At 41.1% G+C, this 17,233-nt stretch overlaps 1 protein-coding gene across 14 annotated transcripts in view; it reads right to left on the bottom strand.

Moving 5' to 3' along the window:
- The window catches only part of ABLIM1 (actin binding LIM protein 1), a 343,354-nt gene that overhangs the window by 121,785 nt on the left and 204,336 nt on the right, over positions 1-17,233 (bottom strand). For 13 of the 14 annotated variants that reach the window (XM_059899450.1, XM_059899459.1, XM_059899452.1 and 10 more), the window contains exons 3-4: positions 7,549-7,732; positions 3,170-3,279 (exon numbers count right to left, since the gene is read on the bottom strand). In XM_059899450.1, the coding sequence (XP_059755433.1) occupies positions 3,170-3,279; positions 7,549-7,732 (294 nt within the window). Of the gene's footprint in view, positions 1-3,169; positions 3,280-3,533; positions 3,591-7,548; positions 7,733-17,233 lie in introns of those variants that run through there. The other variant, XM_059899458.1, reaches the window with a different exon arrangement.

Genomic DNA, 17,233 nt, shown 5'->3' with positions numbered 1-17,233 from the left:
TCCATCTTTGGAAATCAGAGAGTGATACCTACATTGTGAAATAAATATCCGGGACAGTAACATGGCATCTGGAGCCTGGGTTTGTATCCCAGCTCTACCACTGTGTAACCTTGGGCAAATTATTTCACCTCTATGGCCCTTTGTTTCTTCATCTGTGAAAAGGGGATGGTTTTAGTACCAACCTATAGGGTGGTTTTGAGGATTAAATGAGTTAAAATTTGTACACCAGCTACACAGTGCTGATCACAGTGAGTACTACGCAAATGTTTTAAGAAGAAAATAAAATAAAGGTGAGAAGAATTACTGTAATGTGGAAGAAAGCACCAAGCAGAGGACCCAAGACATCACAGGCACTCCCCTGGGACATCTCCCTAAATTAGAGCAACACAGACACAGTGGCCTCTGAGTGGTTGAAATTGCACCTCTACTGAGTAAGCGCAAACAGAGCCTATTTTGTGTTAATTCTCATCACATCATTGACTTGCTTCCATTGGCCACTCTTCACTTCTTCTATCCCTCTCACACTGTCTTTACCTCCTATTCAGTGATTATGGAAAACCAGCCACAGAACGTGAAATAAAATTTCGGTTCAGAAGAGCAAACTCATTTGTGAAAGAACATTTCAAAGGAAAAAGAGGATCTTGGCTCTCTGATCTATTTCACTAACACTGTGAACATTATCAAAGAAAAGTTTCATTTTTTGCTTTTCTTTAGGAAGCTTTGCCAAGTTAAACTTTTTTTTTAAAAATAAGAATCAAAGTAACATCAGTATAGTTTTAAAATATAGGGCATTTCTTAAAGAATTACAAAGAATAACCAAGTGTTTTCTAATTATGCTCCAATGAATTTCAGAAACTTGTTGAAAATTCACTTGCTCTTGTATTTGTGTGCCTGCCTCCTTTGGGTATTTTGCATGTGTGTATCCATATATAAGAGCTCTCTTTTTGACAGACACCCACACCCACACGCCCCAGAAATGCTATTTGAGTACTTATCTAAATAGACAAGTACTTGTTGAAAATAAAAATGTTCTGACCAAAGCAGTTGCACAGAGAAAAGGGATTCATCCATTGGGAGCAAAGGAGAAAATATGGTTTGGTCCAACAATTTGCACGTATGCAATAATTGTTAAATCTAGCATTAGAAATGTAATGAATTTGAGTCTGATACATTTTTATACTTAGAATTTTAATTTCTTTTTTATGTGCATAACAACTATGTCATATAAAACAAGAAAATATAGATAAAGCAAAACAATGTTTGATAAAAATTGGAATAACCATTTTGGTGGAGCTATGATTAGGAAATACGCTTCCAAATTACATGGAGGAAGAGGACTGGAAACCTTTAAAGATATCCTCCTTCTGTTTCTTAAACCAGACAATGAGGAGTATTAGATGAAACAAAAAGACAGCCCCAAACTCGGAGTCAGAAGCCCTGCCTCTAACCCTACCTTATTATTGGATAGCTTGTGTGACCTTGAATATCCTCGTGGGCTGCAATATCCTCACCTATCAAGAAAGGTAGTTGGACCAAAGGACTCCACTGAATTTGAGGATGCAGCCAGTCCTATAATAGACCTACGGACGTGATCTTCTCTTATAGATTGTCATCCCATCCTGGGACTCATAACATCCTCTTTTTCTTAACTAGACTGAAGAATTCCTGCAAAGTTTTTTGGTAACATACTTTCAAAGCAAGCCCTCTCAAGCAAGGGGTACCTATTCTCAACCTAGGTCACCTTCCCAATGACCTGCATGGGGCAGAGTAGGTAAGCACAGTGAGGGACTTGAAACCCTATTAGGGGTCTAGGATAGTGTCCTGTTTTGTAGCCCTTATCCTACCCAGGCTGCTTGTTATTTATTAGTAGGGCATATAAATCCACATGCTAAGGATCTGATCATGTGTGTTGAATAAGATGCACTAATACATTTATTTTCTTCTTTTCTCCCAATGGTCAAAATCCAATTTCTATGTAAATACTTTTGGTCATAACATTCTTATTTTTAACAGGTATAACTCTTCTACTTTAACAGGAAGATTTGGAAGCGCTGTTATAAATTACAAGAAATTCCTCCAGAGCAGAAGGGGCTTATCTCATTCTTATGTGCTGAGACTGGCAGGGTTTAAAGGCATTTGCTCTCTGAGGTCGGGCACAATCCACAGAAACCGAGGCAAACCTCTAGACCAGGTCCTAACGCCCCAGGAAACAGAGGGAAGGAGAGCTTCCTTGCTTGCTGTCTGAGTTCAGAATCCCTCTCACTTCAGAGTGAACTGACCTACCCAATGTTATTTACTACAAGAAATACTGCATTTGGCCACTATTTTTATTTGGAAGGAAGCTGGTTTTCTTTGGATTCACACAGGTCAGACAAGCCTTGTCATCAAGAATTACCAATCCCATGATGTATGGATGGCTTGTCCCATACTTTCTTCCAATCTCGCTTTGGGTGACACTTTTTAAGAGTGGTCTCCCTGATTGCCCCATACAAACACAGACCCATTGCCCTGCTTTTTCTTCCTACTTTAATTTTCTTCAGGTATTAGATATTTTTGTACACGCATTCATTGTCTACCTGCTCCTACTAAAAAATAAGCTTCCTGAGGATTCTGAGTATGTTCTGTCCACGCCTGTATCTCTAGTGTGAATGACACACACATTGTAAGTGCTCAGCAAATTATCTGTTCAATGAATAAATGTCAGAAACCCTCCAGGTGAATAAAGAATACTTAAGGGTGATAAGTAATAAAGAATTATTTAAGAGTAAATTATAACCACCACATTCGCCCAAGGCACAGTGGGGGATAGCTTTTTTAATACACAGAGACATCAATCACATCACCACCAAATGCTCTCACAGCTTAACCTCCATGACCAGAGAGGGGCGTTTCTGATGTAACAGTTTATAATTCTTTTTCCTTCATTTACTATCAAAATACACAGTGTGATGTCCAATTCTATTTCTGTCCTTTTGAAATAAGGGAGATGCTTCTCACTGCATGGGTTTTAGTGAAGGCTTCTCCACGCATCACGTTTTACAATTGAAAATGCCTTAGATCGGCCTACTCTTGGCTCCCGCCACCAGAGTTTCTCAAAAAGGAAGGTACCTGCCTAAGCTACCTTTGAGGAATGAAGGAATTCATGTCAACAGGTGGCTGGGGCACTTACTGCCAGAGCAGGAGGCTTCTTTAGGGCTGGAAGACATCGGCTGTGCACAGAGTTGGCAAAGGCAGTCTCTCCCATTGAACGTGACTCGGTCTCCGGGTGGAAACGGGCGCCTGGAGACAGAAAGACATGGCCCTCAAGGTTATTGCGGCAATTTCATTCCTCTTCCTCACTCCTGCTTTGCTGGCCTCCGGTGCCAATTCATTGCTTCAAAGAGGAGCACCAGACAAACCATCTGAAATGCAGCCTGAAGCAAGCCAGCCAGCTGGATCCAGTCCAAACAAACAAACAAACGTGCCTCATTTTGAGAGGAAAGGAGAATGCGCGGCTTTTACGGGCAACCAGATAGTAAAATGATACCACTTACCTCCACTCATTAGCGGAGGGATGTTCCAACAAGTCACCTAGCAGGGCACACACAGTAAAATTCTCCGTTTTCCAAATGGAAACACCTCCATGAAGAAATATTTTAAATGCCATGGATTCCTATTCAAGCTTAAGGCCCTCCCCCAAGAGAACTGGTTACAGGTCAAGCATTAACTCTTTAAGTTCCCTGGACCAATGTGATAATTATGCTGAATTAGACTTTGTCCTGGACGTCTAAATGGGCGAACTAAATATCTCACAGTGCTAGGGCCCCAGTCCCTTATAAACTTGGAGAAATACGAAGATGCTATAAATATCTGTTTAAAAATTAGTATTAGCTTCTTTTTAGAAAGATATTTCCCTTTCACATTAGATATTCATCAATAACAGCACACGTTGCAAAAATATTGCCTTTTCAGGTACGTTACCAGTTTCTTTTGCTCCCAGTTCAGCAGGCAGATAGCTTTAAAAAAAGTCATTAATTAATAGCCATGTGACAGGTTCCATGCCTACTTTCTTGCAACTGACCAATGTGCCAATGATCTTCATCGTGAGTTTTCAAATGTGTGATTCTGTCAATCAGGAAATTTGCAACTCATAAGCCAAACATCCCCACACATCTGGGTCAGAAGCAATTTCTTAAGAACAAATTCAAGCTTCTGGACATGTTTTACGTTCACAGCTGCTTTAAGTTGCCCTTCGGCCGCCTAACTGTTGGTGATTAACCAAAATGCACGCACAGATAGTAAATTTGGACTTAACTCCACAAATGTGCTTGTTGCCAGTCATCAAGGAGAGTTTTAAACTCTCACACCGCCAAATTTTAGAAGTGCTGAGCTGAGGTGGTCTCTCCTCTCCTCTCCTCTCCTGGTGCCATGTTACTTTCCATTGCTCAGATAAGGCCCAGAGAGGTTAAGCAACTTGCGTGGATTGACCAGCTAGGGAGACCAAGCCACAGGCAGGTGCAGGTGGTATCCACCAACTCAGAACTTGCTCTGTCTTTAATAATCAAAGTCACACTCTGGTGGATACCAACAGGCTTATCGCTTCACACTTATTAATTAAAACCAAGCAAGCCTCCAATCTGCTCTGTAAGGAGGCCCTCAGGGAGTGAAGGGTCCACAGACACAATAAGCTCAGGTTCTTTGCCTCTGATCAGGGCCAGGACCAGGGTGAGGGCAGCGAGGCACCTGAGGCCAAGCATCTAAGGAGGCCCCCACTGTCAGGGGCACCGCATGACCCGGGAGTAAACGCCCCTTTAAACTGTGCGCCCAGGAGCCTCCCTGGCTTCACCCTAGTCCAGGCCCTGCATCTCATCTAAGCTTATATTTTTAAACTTGAACCCCACACAGACCCACCATGGGACAAACCAGAGTCCAGTTCTCAACAACGCGACCAGGTCTTCTGAATTTTGAATTTTGTTATTTCACAAATGACCCCCCTTCATTTCCCTACGTCCTCTGCCCATTGGGTTCACTTCCTTCTGATATTTGCCTGAATGTTTGTAATAGAAGGAGAACTGGATTTAGAGCCAGAACACCTGAGTTCAAACCTTGGCCTTGCGATGTGAGGGACCGGGAAAATCCCTTACACTCTGGGTCTCAAAGTCACTCATAAGTAGGGATACTAATTCCTGATTGACCTCACAGAATTGCTCAGAGGGTTAAATTAATTTCTCCATGAATGCAATTTGTAAACTGTAAAGGCCGCCTCCGCAGAGGAAACTGGCGTCATTCAGCAGCAGTGGCAGTAGCACTAGAGCAGCAACAGCGGGCCCCTCTCTGCGGGCTCAGACACGCGGGGACAGGGCTACAGCTGATGAATGTCTGTCCGTTACCAACTTGAAGCAATGATCTCTTGGGGCCAAGATCAGGAAGGCTCTCGGAGTTTACCTGGGCCAGCGCCTTCCAACCCGACTGAGTCTCCTCCTCCTTGGTAACCCTTCAGAAACTACTAAATCATCATGAGTTAGGAGGGAGAAAGGCTAGAAATGGATATTTTAAAGAGACCCTCCCTAGAGGATTCCAGTGACCATCCAGGTTTGGGGAATCACTTGTATCCAGTTCACAGCCTGTCACCTTACAGATGAGACAACTGCTGTGGAAAAGTTAGCTCACATAGGTCTCAAATCAGCCCAGGAAGCAGGACCAGAACTCGGGTCTCCCGAATGCCAGTCCAGGCTCTTAACTGGGCTGTGAGCTACAGCCTGAAAAAGGAGAGGTCAAGAGGAAGCTTTGCTTTTGATTAAATACAGAAAAAATTTCAGCTCATTAACCCAGAATTTTAAAATTATGATTTAAAAAATATATATAATTAAAAAATGGGCTAATAGTTATATAAAGTTATTAAAATAATTTGATTATGAATATTTCATCTAAATCTTATTACAATTTATCCATGTGCATTATCTTGTTAATTAATTATACAAAATCATTTTTACCCTTCTAGAGTTTACATTCCTCTGGCCTAGAAACATGAAATGCTGAAAAACAGAACAAACTGAACTGAACTGTAGTTTTTACAAAGGCATAGCAAAATGGAGCACACGGAATCAACACCATTCCAAAAGGCATGGGATTGCCTGATTAGTATGGGTCAGTTAAGTAGCTGATCCTTTATTGGTGAGTTTCCTCATTATAGGAATCGAACCCATTGTAAATTCTGTAATGTGTAGCACTCAAAACACAACAACAATGAACCACATTTTCCACTCACGCTTCACACAGTTTCCTTCTTCTCTCTGACTGATCATTTTAATCAAGCTGCTTTGTGCAGTAAAGATCTAACCTTGGTGGATGATAGAGAGGAGGCGTTGTCAACTTTTCCCCTGAAAGATCAGATTGTAAATATTTTTTTAGACTGTGCAGATCATAAGGTTTCTGTCACAACTGCTCAACTCTGCCACTGTCACTTGGAACCAGCCACAGACAATACATAAACAAACGGGCATGGCTGTGTTCCAATAAAACTTTATTTACAAAACAGGTATTGGGTCTAATTTGGCCCATGGGGCAGTTTGCTCTCCCTGGTTATAGAGCAAATGCAACTATTTTACACACCCACTCCCACACACTGATACTTCCAAATAAGCTTCATCTGATAAGAACTGATACTTCCAAATAAGCTTCATCTTTCCAAGTATTTATGCCATTTCCTCCCACATTTCCATTGCTCAAAATGCCTCAAGATCTAGAGCTGCTGTCAGATTTGGTTTCAAGGCACTTAAAATCGGTCACATTATTTAGTGGAGGATATCACATATAAAGTTTCCTAAGTAAATTACTTTTTGACTAAGCCTGATAACACACTAGGAAAATAAAAACATCTAAAGGTGCATCAGAAAAAATATTTTAAGACAAATATATGATATCACTTATCTGTGGAATCTAAAAAAAATGATACAAATGAATTTATTTACAAAACAGAAATAGACTCACAGACATAGAAAACAAACTTATGGTTACCAAAGGGGAAAGGAGAGGGGGAGGGATAAATTAGGAGTTTGGGATTAACAGATACAAACTACTATATATAAAATAGATAAACAACAAGGTCCTACTGTATAGCACAGGGAACTATATTCAATATCTTGTAATAATCTATAATGGAAAAGAATGTGAAAAAGATATATGTGTATATTTGTATAACTGAATCACCTTGCTGTACACCTGGAACTAACACAACATTGTAAATCAAACTGTACTTCAATAAAAAAAATTTTTTTTAAAGAACAGATATTTTAAGACTAAGTACAACTCAAGGGACTTCCCTGGTGGTCCAGTGGTTAAGACTCAACGCTCCCAGTGCAGGGGGCCCGGGTTCGATCCCTGGTCGGGGAACTAGATCCCACAAGCTGCAACTAAAAGATCCCATCTGGCACAGCTAAGACCAGGCACAGCCAAAATAAATAAATACTAAAAAAAAAAAAAGACTAAGTACAACTGAAGACCAAAGTGCACATTCCAAGCTTTGACAGCAGAACCCAGTGCTTCTCTGTTGGGGAAAGCCACACTTACTTGCAGATCGTACAAGCAAAGCAGTTGGGATGGTAGGTCTTGCCCAGGGCGGTCACCACCTCTCCTTCCACAAACTCCCCGCAGCCATGGCAGCGCGTGCCATACATCCTCTGGTAGTCCAGGGTGCAGAGATACTCTCCGTTCTTTATGAAGAAGCCCCCTTGGGCCAGGTCACAGCCACACACTGTGGACAGACAAGTTCACATCTGGTCATCATCTGCCAAGCCGCTGGGCAGCAGTGCCTTCTACTGCATGCTGCTAACTTACTCTATGATCTCAGCAGTATGGGGTTTGGGAGGGGGGGACTGGTACAAAGAGCTATTTATTGTTGGGCTCTGAGTTCTCTCTCTTGCCTCCCTCCCCTTTTGTTTCCCTCCCCTTTGGGGGCTATGCAATATCTCATGCAAGTAAAATCCACTGGCTAGGGCTCCACAGCTTCTGTGATATGTCTAAGACTCAGAGATAATCAGTCTTTGATGGAAAGATACCTTTGGCTCATGCGGTCTCAAATATGAACAAAACTGTCTCTTGCAGTGCTATTCAGGAAAGCACTGCTTGCCCACACAACTGCTTGGTTTGGACCAAAACTGTTACTGAGCTGAGTAATAAATTCCCACTACACCAAAAGCTGAAATGTCCAGTGTCTATTTTTTCACACTCTGGAAATACTTTCCCATAGTTCTAAACAATTCAGACATTTAATTTTCTCTGTGCAATAAATAGGATAAGTCCATTATTTATATATTACAGAGAGAGATAAAAATGAACAAGCAGAAGAGGAAAGAAAAGGGAACATGTCCAAGATAAAACTGTCATTCAGGACCTCAGCACACGCAAAAGAGGCTGCTTTGCTGTGTCTGGATTTTGGCGTCTCTTTCAAAACCGTGCAGCTGTGAATTACGGAGATGGTGCAAAAAAAGCAGGTCCTGGGATTCCAGGTCTGCATGTTCAGGCAAGACCAGAGCAGGACTCAGCAACTGGTCCAAAAATAAAGCCAAAGGCAGCCTCTGCGAGTAAAGATTTTCCACTGCCAAGTGACTGGGAAGCAACACCAAAGCTGGAAATCTCCATTCTTAACATCTCTGTTCCCAAGGTTGGATGACTCCTGTACAATTCAGGGCCTTGGGCAAAGAATCCAGGATTTGTCCTGATTATTCCTGCAAGCAGTTGGTATGGGCACTCAGCCGGGGTAGGGACGAGGTGAGTTCAGTCACTAATTGCTTTCCTAAGGACCTACTGGAACGCATGATAAGTTCCCATGACACATGAACGCATCTAGATGAACTAGTGTTGAGCACAGTAAGATTCTGATGGAATCTTACTGCCCCACCCTCAGTTAGCAGTCTCTACTAATGGCAAACTACTAAAGATATTCAAGGTGACGCAGAACCTACAACAAGCTTTCCACTGTGGGTTCATCTGTCTTTGTTTAGATCAACACTCCACAGCTATGACCTCCTTCTTTGCAATTTATAATCAAGTAACCCAAGATGATGGCCTGAGTCCATCATGCCTGAAAATGACCACCATATAAACCTACTGTGATCACATTACCTGGAAACCAGCTCGTTCACCACCTGCCACCTCCCTAACCTGCCAGTCTCCCACTGTTGCCACACCTGCCTTCTCCTTACCAAATGGTCCTGTGGCTCGAGAGAACTCAAGTATGGACTAACCTCACTCTACCTGCAAATTCCTTCAACAACAATAAACACAATCCTGAGGGTCACAGGACACCTTAGAGATTTTTCTTCAATATTTTTCTATGTATTCCTTTTTATTTTCCCACAAAATGACAAAGCACTTTATGGGTAAGACTCCTCAGCTTCACTTCTTTTGATTCATCTTTAGGGACCTCCAACCATGGTATCTGATATAAGACTGGGAACCAATTTTTGAATTATTATAAATTGAATCTAGCTTCAAACTTGCCAAATTCCCACTGATTTCACTCTTCAGTGGCATCAAGCAGTTCCAATGACTCAGTTGCTCTTCCAAACTTGGGTATTTCTCAAAACCATGAAAGGTAACAAAATAAGGCATTTGGACTGCTAGTAATTCCCTTCAGTCTCCCTTCCAATCACCTAAGGTAGACAGAATGTAAAAATTCACAGATCCTTTATAAAAAGATCTGGTGGCAATAGGGTAATTATGGTAATACAGATTGTTGAGACAGCTTCAAAGCTAATTCTAAATGTTTTAGAAATCCCTGTGTTCACTGCTTCCTTAGGGAACCCCTGCAGCCTCTCTAGTTCACATGGCTTTGTGAAATTGACACATACTCTCCTTTAATAATAAAGTCTTTGTTTATATGAACCTAATCTAGCCTTAAAAAAATGACTTTGTAATTACTGTTGAGAGATGCCAAACTAAAATCAAACTGTGCCCCTTTGCCATTTGATTTGGCTTAGTCCTTAAATTCAAAGCAGTGGCCCAAATTGGCTTACCAAACTGTACCACTGCTTCTGGTGGTTTATACACAAGGAAACCAGCGTTTGAAAACAGACTCACAGAGGCAGGGGTCATGAAAGGCATACACAGCAAGCAGTGAGAGGGAACGTCCGTACTGCTCAGACCTAACAGTACTTAACGTTATTACATTTCCTAAGATTGGACTAGTTGGGACGTAATCTCAGACTCCTCCCTCTCCGGGCTTTACTTGCCTGTTCCTCCTCCTCCTCCTCTGACCACAACTTCTCAGTCTCCTTGGCCAGACCCCTAAATGCAAGTAACTCCCATGGATGTCACCTCCTTCCTCTCGAATACAAGGCCTCCCTGGGAACAGGTCTCATCCACTCTCAGAGCTTCAACTATGACTTTGTGTGAAGGATTCTCAAATCTATGTCTTTATCTGTGATATCTTCCCCAAGCTGGGCAGAGACGGCACACTTAACTCGAACACAGCATTGTCAACACAAACTCTACCCTCTCAGCTTCTCTGCCATCTCTTCTGAAACCTTCTGCTATTCCCACTTTTAATAAAATGGCAGCGCTATGCATTCTCCCACTCTTAAACCAAAATTTTCAACTGTCCACTAAATCCAATCCATTTTCCCAAGAAAACATTTCTTTGATCCATTTCCCTCCTCTGCCTTCTTGCCATCTTTACTCAGGTCCTGGCCTTCAGCATCACTCTCTTGTATTCAAACGGCCTTATTATAACAGTCTGTGTACTGGCAAAAAAAAAAACCCCAAACCTGGGAACAACTCAAATTTCCATCAGTAGAGCAATAGTTGGATAAATTACGATATATCCAGTCTATGGAGTTTGTATTAAAAAGAATGGGTTAGATCAATATCTGTAACCTAGAGGCCTGTCCATGACATATTGTTAAAAGAGAAAACTTCACAAAGAATTTTAATAATCCCTTTTTTAAAAAGTCTACTTATGTTTTTATGAACGAGGAAAAGTGAGTTAAGATAAACATAGGGTTATTAAATGGGTTATCTCAGTAGGATGAAGAATTGTTAACTTTTTCTTCACATACCTATGTGTCAGCTCACTTTTTAAAATTATTTAATTTTGCTAATACACACATAACATAAAATGGACCATCTTAACCATTTTTAAGTGTACAGCTCAGTGACATTTAGCACATTCACATAGTTGTGCAGTCACCACCCCCATGCATCCACAGGACATCTTTCATCTTGCAAAACTGAAACTCTGGACCCATAAAACAATAACTCCCCATTCTCCCTCCCTCCCCCCAGCCCCTGGCAACCGCCACTCTACTTTCTGTCTCTAAGAATTTGTCTATTCCTGGTGCCTATACAGGTAGAAGCTCACTTTAATAATAAGATGTTAAGGAAAATTATCCAAACCTTGTAAACAAGGTGAAGGAGAGAAGCATGTTCCTCCAGTGTCATGCAGGAGTATTAACAGCCCACACAGAATTGTTTCATGACCCAGGGCACTGGATCTGTGTTTGACAAGCTCTTTACTACTAATTAAAAGCCTGGACTTTGAAAATTAACCATAACCTGTAGCTTCTTGTCCGGTAGATGTGCAGATGATTTCTGTCCAGATTTACTCTCCTGTTAGACCGCTAACCAGTCTTATATCTAACCCTGGCATCTTATCCCGACATCCTTTCTTGAATGCCCTTAAACCCATTCCTTTGGTTCTCCTTTGAACCAGCTTTACATTCTGATAGTTCCTTCATTAATGAGTTGACTAAATCTCTGGTACATGTTCATTCCATATTTGTATGAGAGTCATGTATTTAACTTCTTGAAAACTACACTTTGACAAAGGAGTTACTCTTTTTAACCCAAAATATCTAAAGGTGAACATTTTAAAAATTAAAAAAAACTTTTGGTCTGTTTTATATTAACAGCTTAGCAAATACTTTTAACTGGTGGCGCAAAGTAAAACTTTCCCATCCAAATGATCACACAATCCCAATTAGTAAGGTCGAACTTCAGTAGGCTCTATTTAGGTTTTTAACTCTGGATGCTCCATTTGTCTTTGCTTTGGTTGAAAGTTAACATATGCCCAGGGAAAAGCATAGATTCCTTTCATAAAAAATAGAGCTGCCACTTGAGGACACGGGGAGGGGGAAGGGTAAGCTGGGACGAAGTGAGAGAGTGGCATGGACATATATAAACTAATAAATGTAAAATAGATAGCTCATGGCAAGCAGCTGCATAGCACAGGGAGATCAGCTCAGTGCTTTGTGACCACCTAGAGGGTGACCATAGGGAGGGTGGTAGGAAGACGCAAGAGGGAGGAGATATGGGGATATATGCATATGTATAGCTGATTCACTTCGTTATAAAGCAGAAACTAACACACCATTGTAAAGCAATTATACTCCAATAAAGATGTTAAAAAAAAAATAGAGCTGCCAGTGAAAGAGATTAATCAATTGCTTTCTTCTCATGATCAATTATTTAAAACATGTCCCACTCAAGGCCCCCCTGAATCTTGCCTGCTTTGCTCTCACTAAAGCATGGCCACAAACAGTCATATGTCTTGCAGGTGTGACACCCCTGAATTCATTCTCTGCAAACCAAGGCATTCCATTAACTAGTTAAGTAGGAATATGTACATCGAAGCAATTTTATATAAAAGTTGTGAAAATAGTAACAGCACATTTAAAAATCTTACATCTTTTCAAAAAAAGTTAACAGGAGCTGCTTGTGTTGTAAAAATACCACAGAACAGGAGGGGAACAAAGTACGGAGGTGTCAAATAAGGGTGAAAACAGCATAGTATTCTAGCGGCATGAACAGGGTTGTAGTAGCAACTATTTCTTCAACTTTCTAAAAACAGCAGTTACATTTTATGTTGCAACAAATTCATTTCAGAGACATTCCATCTGTCAACTAGTTCATACTGCCAGAAATTTAGGAGAATAGGTAATACTTAAAACTCTGCCCAAAGGTTGCTTGGAGGTAAAATGCAAGAGACATTTTCTTCATCTAGATCTGGAGATTGAACATCTCTGCTGGTCTCATTGGTGTTTTAATCAATTCATCCTAGTGAGAGAGGGAGGGAAGTCAAGCAAACGTGATCAATTTAGTTTTGAGCAACATAAGAATTCTAACTGGGGGCCTGGAGCCTTAGGTGGGTTCTTTCTTCTCTTTTCTAGGGCAGGCGCTGGTTTTGTGGTCTGGCACTCTGCCAGCTGGTCAGCCCATCACAGGGCATGAAGAGCCCTTCTGAACTTGCCCCAGGGAAATGAAGGCTTTTCATGGCAGAATCTGGGTTACACCCGCTCATTTCTGGCGATAAGGGCCATGTGCTTGCTTTCCTTCTTTCTTTCTTACTTTTCCCTTCTTCCTTTCTTTCTTTCCTTCTTTCTTTCTTATTTTTTACATTATTTTTATTTTTTCTTCCAGTTTTATTGAGATATAAGTGACATACAGCACTGTACAAATTTAAGGTATACAGCATAGTGATCTGATTTACATACATCATGAAATGATTATCACAATAAGTTTAGTGAACATCCATTATCTCATATAGATACAAAATTAAAGAAATAGAACATTTTTTTCTTGTGATGAGAACTCTTAGGATTCACTCTTTTAACGACTTTCATATACAACACACAGCAGTGTTAACTATATTTATCATGTTGTACATTACATCACTAGCACTTATTTATCTTATAACTGGGAGTTTGTACCTTTTTATTGCCTTCATCCAACTCCCCCTCCCCCTCCCCCCACCTCTGGTAACCACAAATCTGATCTCTTTCTCTATGAATGTGCATGTTTGTTTTTGAAGTACAACTGACCTACAACACTATGCTAGTCATTTTTTTTTTAATAAATTTATTTTATTTATTTTATTTTTGGCTGCGCTGGGTCTTCGTTGCTGCACGTGGGCTTCTCATTGCCGTGGCTTGTCTTGTTGCAGAGCACGGGCTCTAGGCGTGCAGGCTTCAGTAGTTGTGGCACACGGGCTCAGTAGTTGTGGCTCGCGGGCTCTAGAGCGCAGGCTCAGTAGTTGTGGCCCTCGGGCTTAGTTGCTCCAGCATGTGGGATCTTCCCAGACCAGGGATCAAACCCGTGTCCCCTGCATCGGCAGGTGGATTCTTAACCACTGCGCCACCAGGGAAGCCCACTATGCTGGTTCTTGTTACTCACCTTAGTAATTTGATATTTCTATACATTTAAAAATGACCACCACAATAAGTCCAGTTAAATTCTCTCACCACAGGAAGATATTACATAATTACTGACTATATTCCCCACACTGTACATTTCATACTGGTGACTCATTTATTTTGCAGCTGGAAGTTTGTACCTCTTAATCTCCATCACCTATTTATCTTCTCCCCCTTCAACCCTCCCCCAAGCATCCACCTGTTTGTTCTCTGTATCTATGACTCTGTTTCTGTTTTGTTATTTGCTGTTTGTTCATTTGTTTTGTTTTTAGATTCCACACAAAAGTGAAATCATACAGTATTTGTCTTTCTCTGTCTGACTTATTTCACTTAGCATAACGCCCTCCAGGCCCATCCATGTTGTCGCAAATGGCAAGATTTCACTCTCTTTTATGGCTGAGTAATATTCCATTGTGTATATACATCACATCTTTTTTATCCATTCATCTATTGATGGGCATTTAGGTTGCATCTATACTTTGCCTACTGTAAATAATGCTGCAGTGAGCATAGGGGTGCATGTGTCCTTTCTTTTTTTAAATTGAACTATAGTTGATTTACAATGTTGTGTTAATTGTTGCTGTACAGCAAAGTGATTCAGTTATGGGTGCATGTATCTTTTCTAATTAGTGTTTTTGTTTCCTTCAGATAAACACCCAGGAGTGGGATTGCTGGATCATATGGTAGATCTATTTTTAGTTTTCTGAGGAACCTCCATACCGTTTTTCATAGTGGCCACACCAATTTACATTCCCGTCAACAGCATACGAGGGTTCCCTTTTCTCCACACCCTAAAAGGGCTATGTGCTCTAGAAGTTCTGCTTTACAGTTGAAACCCCATTCTACCTGGCCTGGGCCAGCACTAGCCCTGCCTCCTCTTAGGCTGCCATGGGCAGAAGCAGGGCTGGGATGGACGCAGGGTACGCAACTCTCAAACACTTCATGGGTGGATCTGCACCGTGAATATCATATACCTCCCATCCTCTTCATCCATCCTCTACTCCAACTAAATTTTAAAAGAATTTTATTTCACCCAAGATGTTATTCTGTTCATTTCCTCAAACCCTTTTTTCATAGAAAATACAAAGGTAGACTTTGACATAGCATCTTCCCAAACCACTCCCAATTCTATTACAGGGTGGGGTCTCACTGAATCAGATTCTGCTCTGAAATCCAGAGCAGTGTGTTTGAAAGCACCATACACTGTAGCTCCAAAGTACTACATGCTGTCGCCCAGAGTTCAAAATAGCTGAACAGAGACTCATAAACAATAATAAGAGGGGGCAGCTTCCACCAAAAATAACTATTAGCTAATGCATCACCCTGGAAGCAAATACTAAGCCTCAAAAACATATTTAAATAGTTTTCACCTTAACTTCTAAATGCTCAATGAAATCGATGATCATTTCTGGGAAAGAAGATAGTTAGAAAGAAGATAGAAGTCCAACCAGATGGCAAAATGAGACCCCAAAGCCAGGCATTTGAGGGGCTGTATTAATTCCAAGTCTGAGTTTACAATAATAACTAAAGAGACTTGGCTGAAAAGGAAACATTTAGGAACCTCTTTTACTAATAAAATCTTCAACTACAAACTAAGTTTGATTTTAATGCTTGTTGTGGATTAATTATGTTAATCCACATTAATTATAACCAGCTCAAATAACAAAGATATCACCCAGAATAATATCTCTCACTCAGTGTACTGTTTTGTTTTGGTTTTGGCCCATAACACAAAACAAGTATTAAAGTCTTCTCTGATAGCATAGATTACTTAATAATTAGGAAAGATCATGCATAAATGCTGAAAATGTGCACAAGGAAGAAATGAAAGGCTGGCCAGACTTAATAGGATCTTGCTTATCCCAGGTAAGCCTACCTCAGATTAAGCCACCCACTGGAATTTTGGGCCCACAGGTAAATTTTAAGGTCTATATTCTCTCCTCTCCCTTTCCCTTTTTCAGTCCCCATAAAGAGCTCAGTCATGTATCTTTGCCTTTTATGAACTCCCAGACACTAAGGACAGAGCCTCCATGAGAATTATATGTGTATCTATAAGCTGAACCTGCAGAAAACAGATAAAGGCACAGATGCATAGCCATTTTTACCAGCAACCACAAAAAAGCAGTTAGCATGGGGTCTATTAACCCTCTTAATGGGCTCTTTTTCTCTGGTTTCTCCTGCCCAATCTACCCTGCACACCTCCTCCCAAGTATTATGGTAAAAGACCTCCTGCTTCACTCTGCAAACACTTTGACCTTGCATCTAAGGCCCTGGCATCTACCAAACATTCATCTGACTCTTCTTGATCATGAGCGCTTTATTCCAGTCAAACTGACCCTCCCACCCCCCTGCCGGATAGACACCTCCTCCCACCTCCTGCCAACACCCATACCAACCCCAGCCAGCCTCCCAGGCCCCACTCAGGTTTGACCTTGTGATGAAGCTGATGGTTTCTTCCAGTCCCCTCTGGCTCTGCTTTCTCTGGGCTCAGAACAATTATTAACGTTTGACTCTTAATATGTTATCTTGTACCTTATACTGCCATTGAGATTTTTTCCTTATCTCAGTTGCAAGCTTATTAAAGGCAAATACCACTTCTTATGCTGTTTTATATCTTCCACGATACTTAGAGAGATGGAAACTTATTGTCCCTTTCCTCCTATTTCATATTGCTTTAAACCAGGACAGTGTGGGCAGAACCAAGTTGCTCTGGCACAGCATAAAGAAAGAGCCAGTAATCCTGTCTTTGCTTCTGCAAATTGGCATCAAAATAGTGGTGCCAAGGTAGTAACTCCACCCTCTCTCAACTTCTTGAGTCTTTTAAGACTCTGAACTTCCTTCACAACTGAAATTGACTGTAACTCAACAACTCAAGAGACCATTTCAATTCACATGTGCTATGTGTAGGGTCACACTATAGCTCTGCTTTGGGCTCACAATACCAAGAAGGTCCTGATTACAGAGAAAAAGACTGTGACTGGTTATGTGCTCCATAATTTAAGGTGCATGAAAAGAAACTAGAATGGGATCACAGAGTAGCAACAGGAGTAATTAAAGGGCTGGGA

The sequence above is a fragment of the Balaenoptera ricei genome, chromosome 16 (genome assembly GCF_028023285.1).
Source record: "Balaenoptera ricei isolate mBalRic1 chromosome 16, mBalRic1.hap2, whole genome shotgun sequence".
NCBI lineage: Eukaryota > Metazoa > Chordata > Mammalia > Artiodactyla > Balaenopteridae > Balaenoptera > Balaenoptera ricei.
The sequence above is the reverse complement of the archived record's forward strand: the minus strand, read 5'-3'. Positions and strand labels throughout refer to the sequence as shown.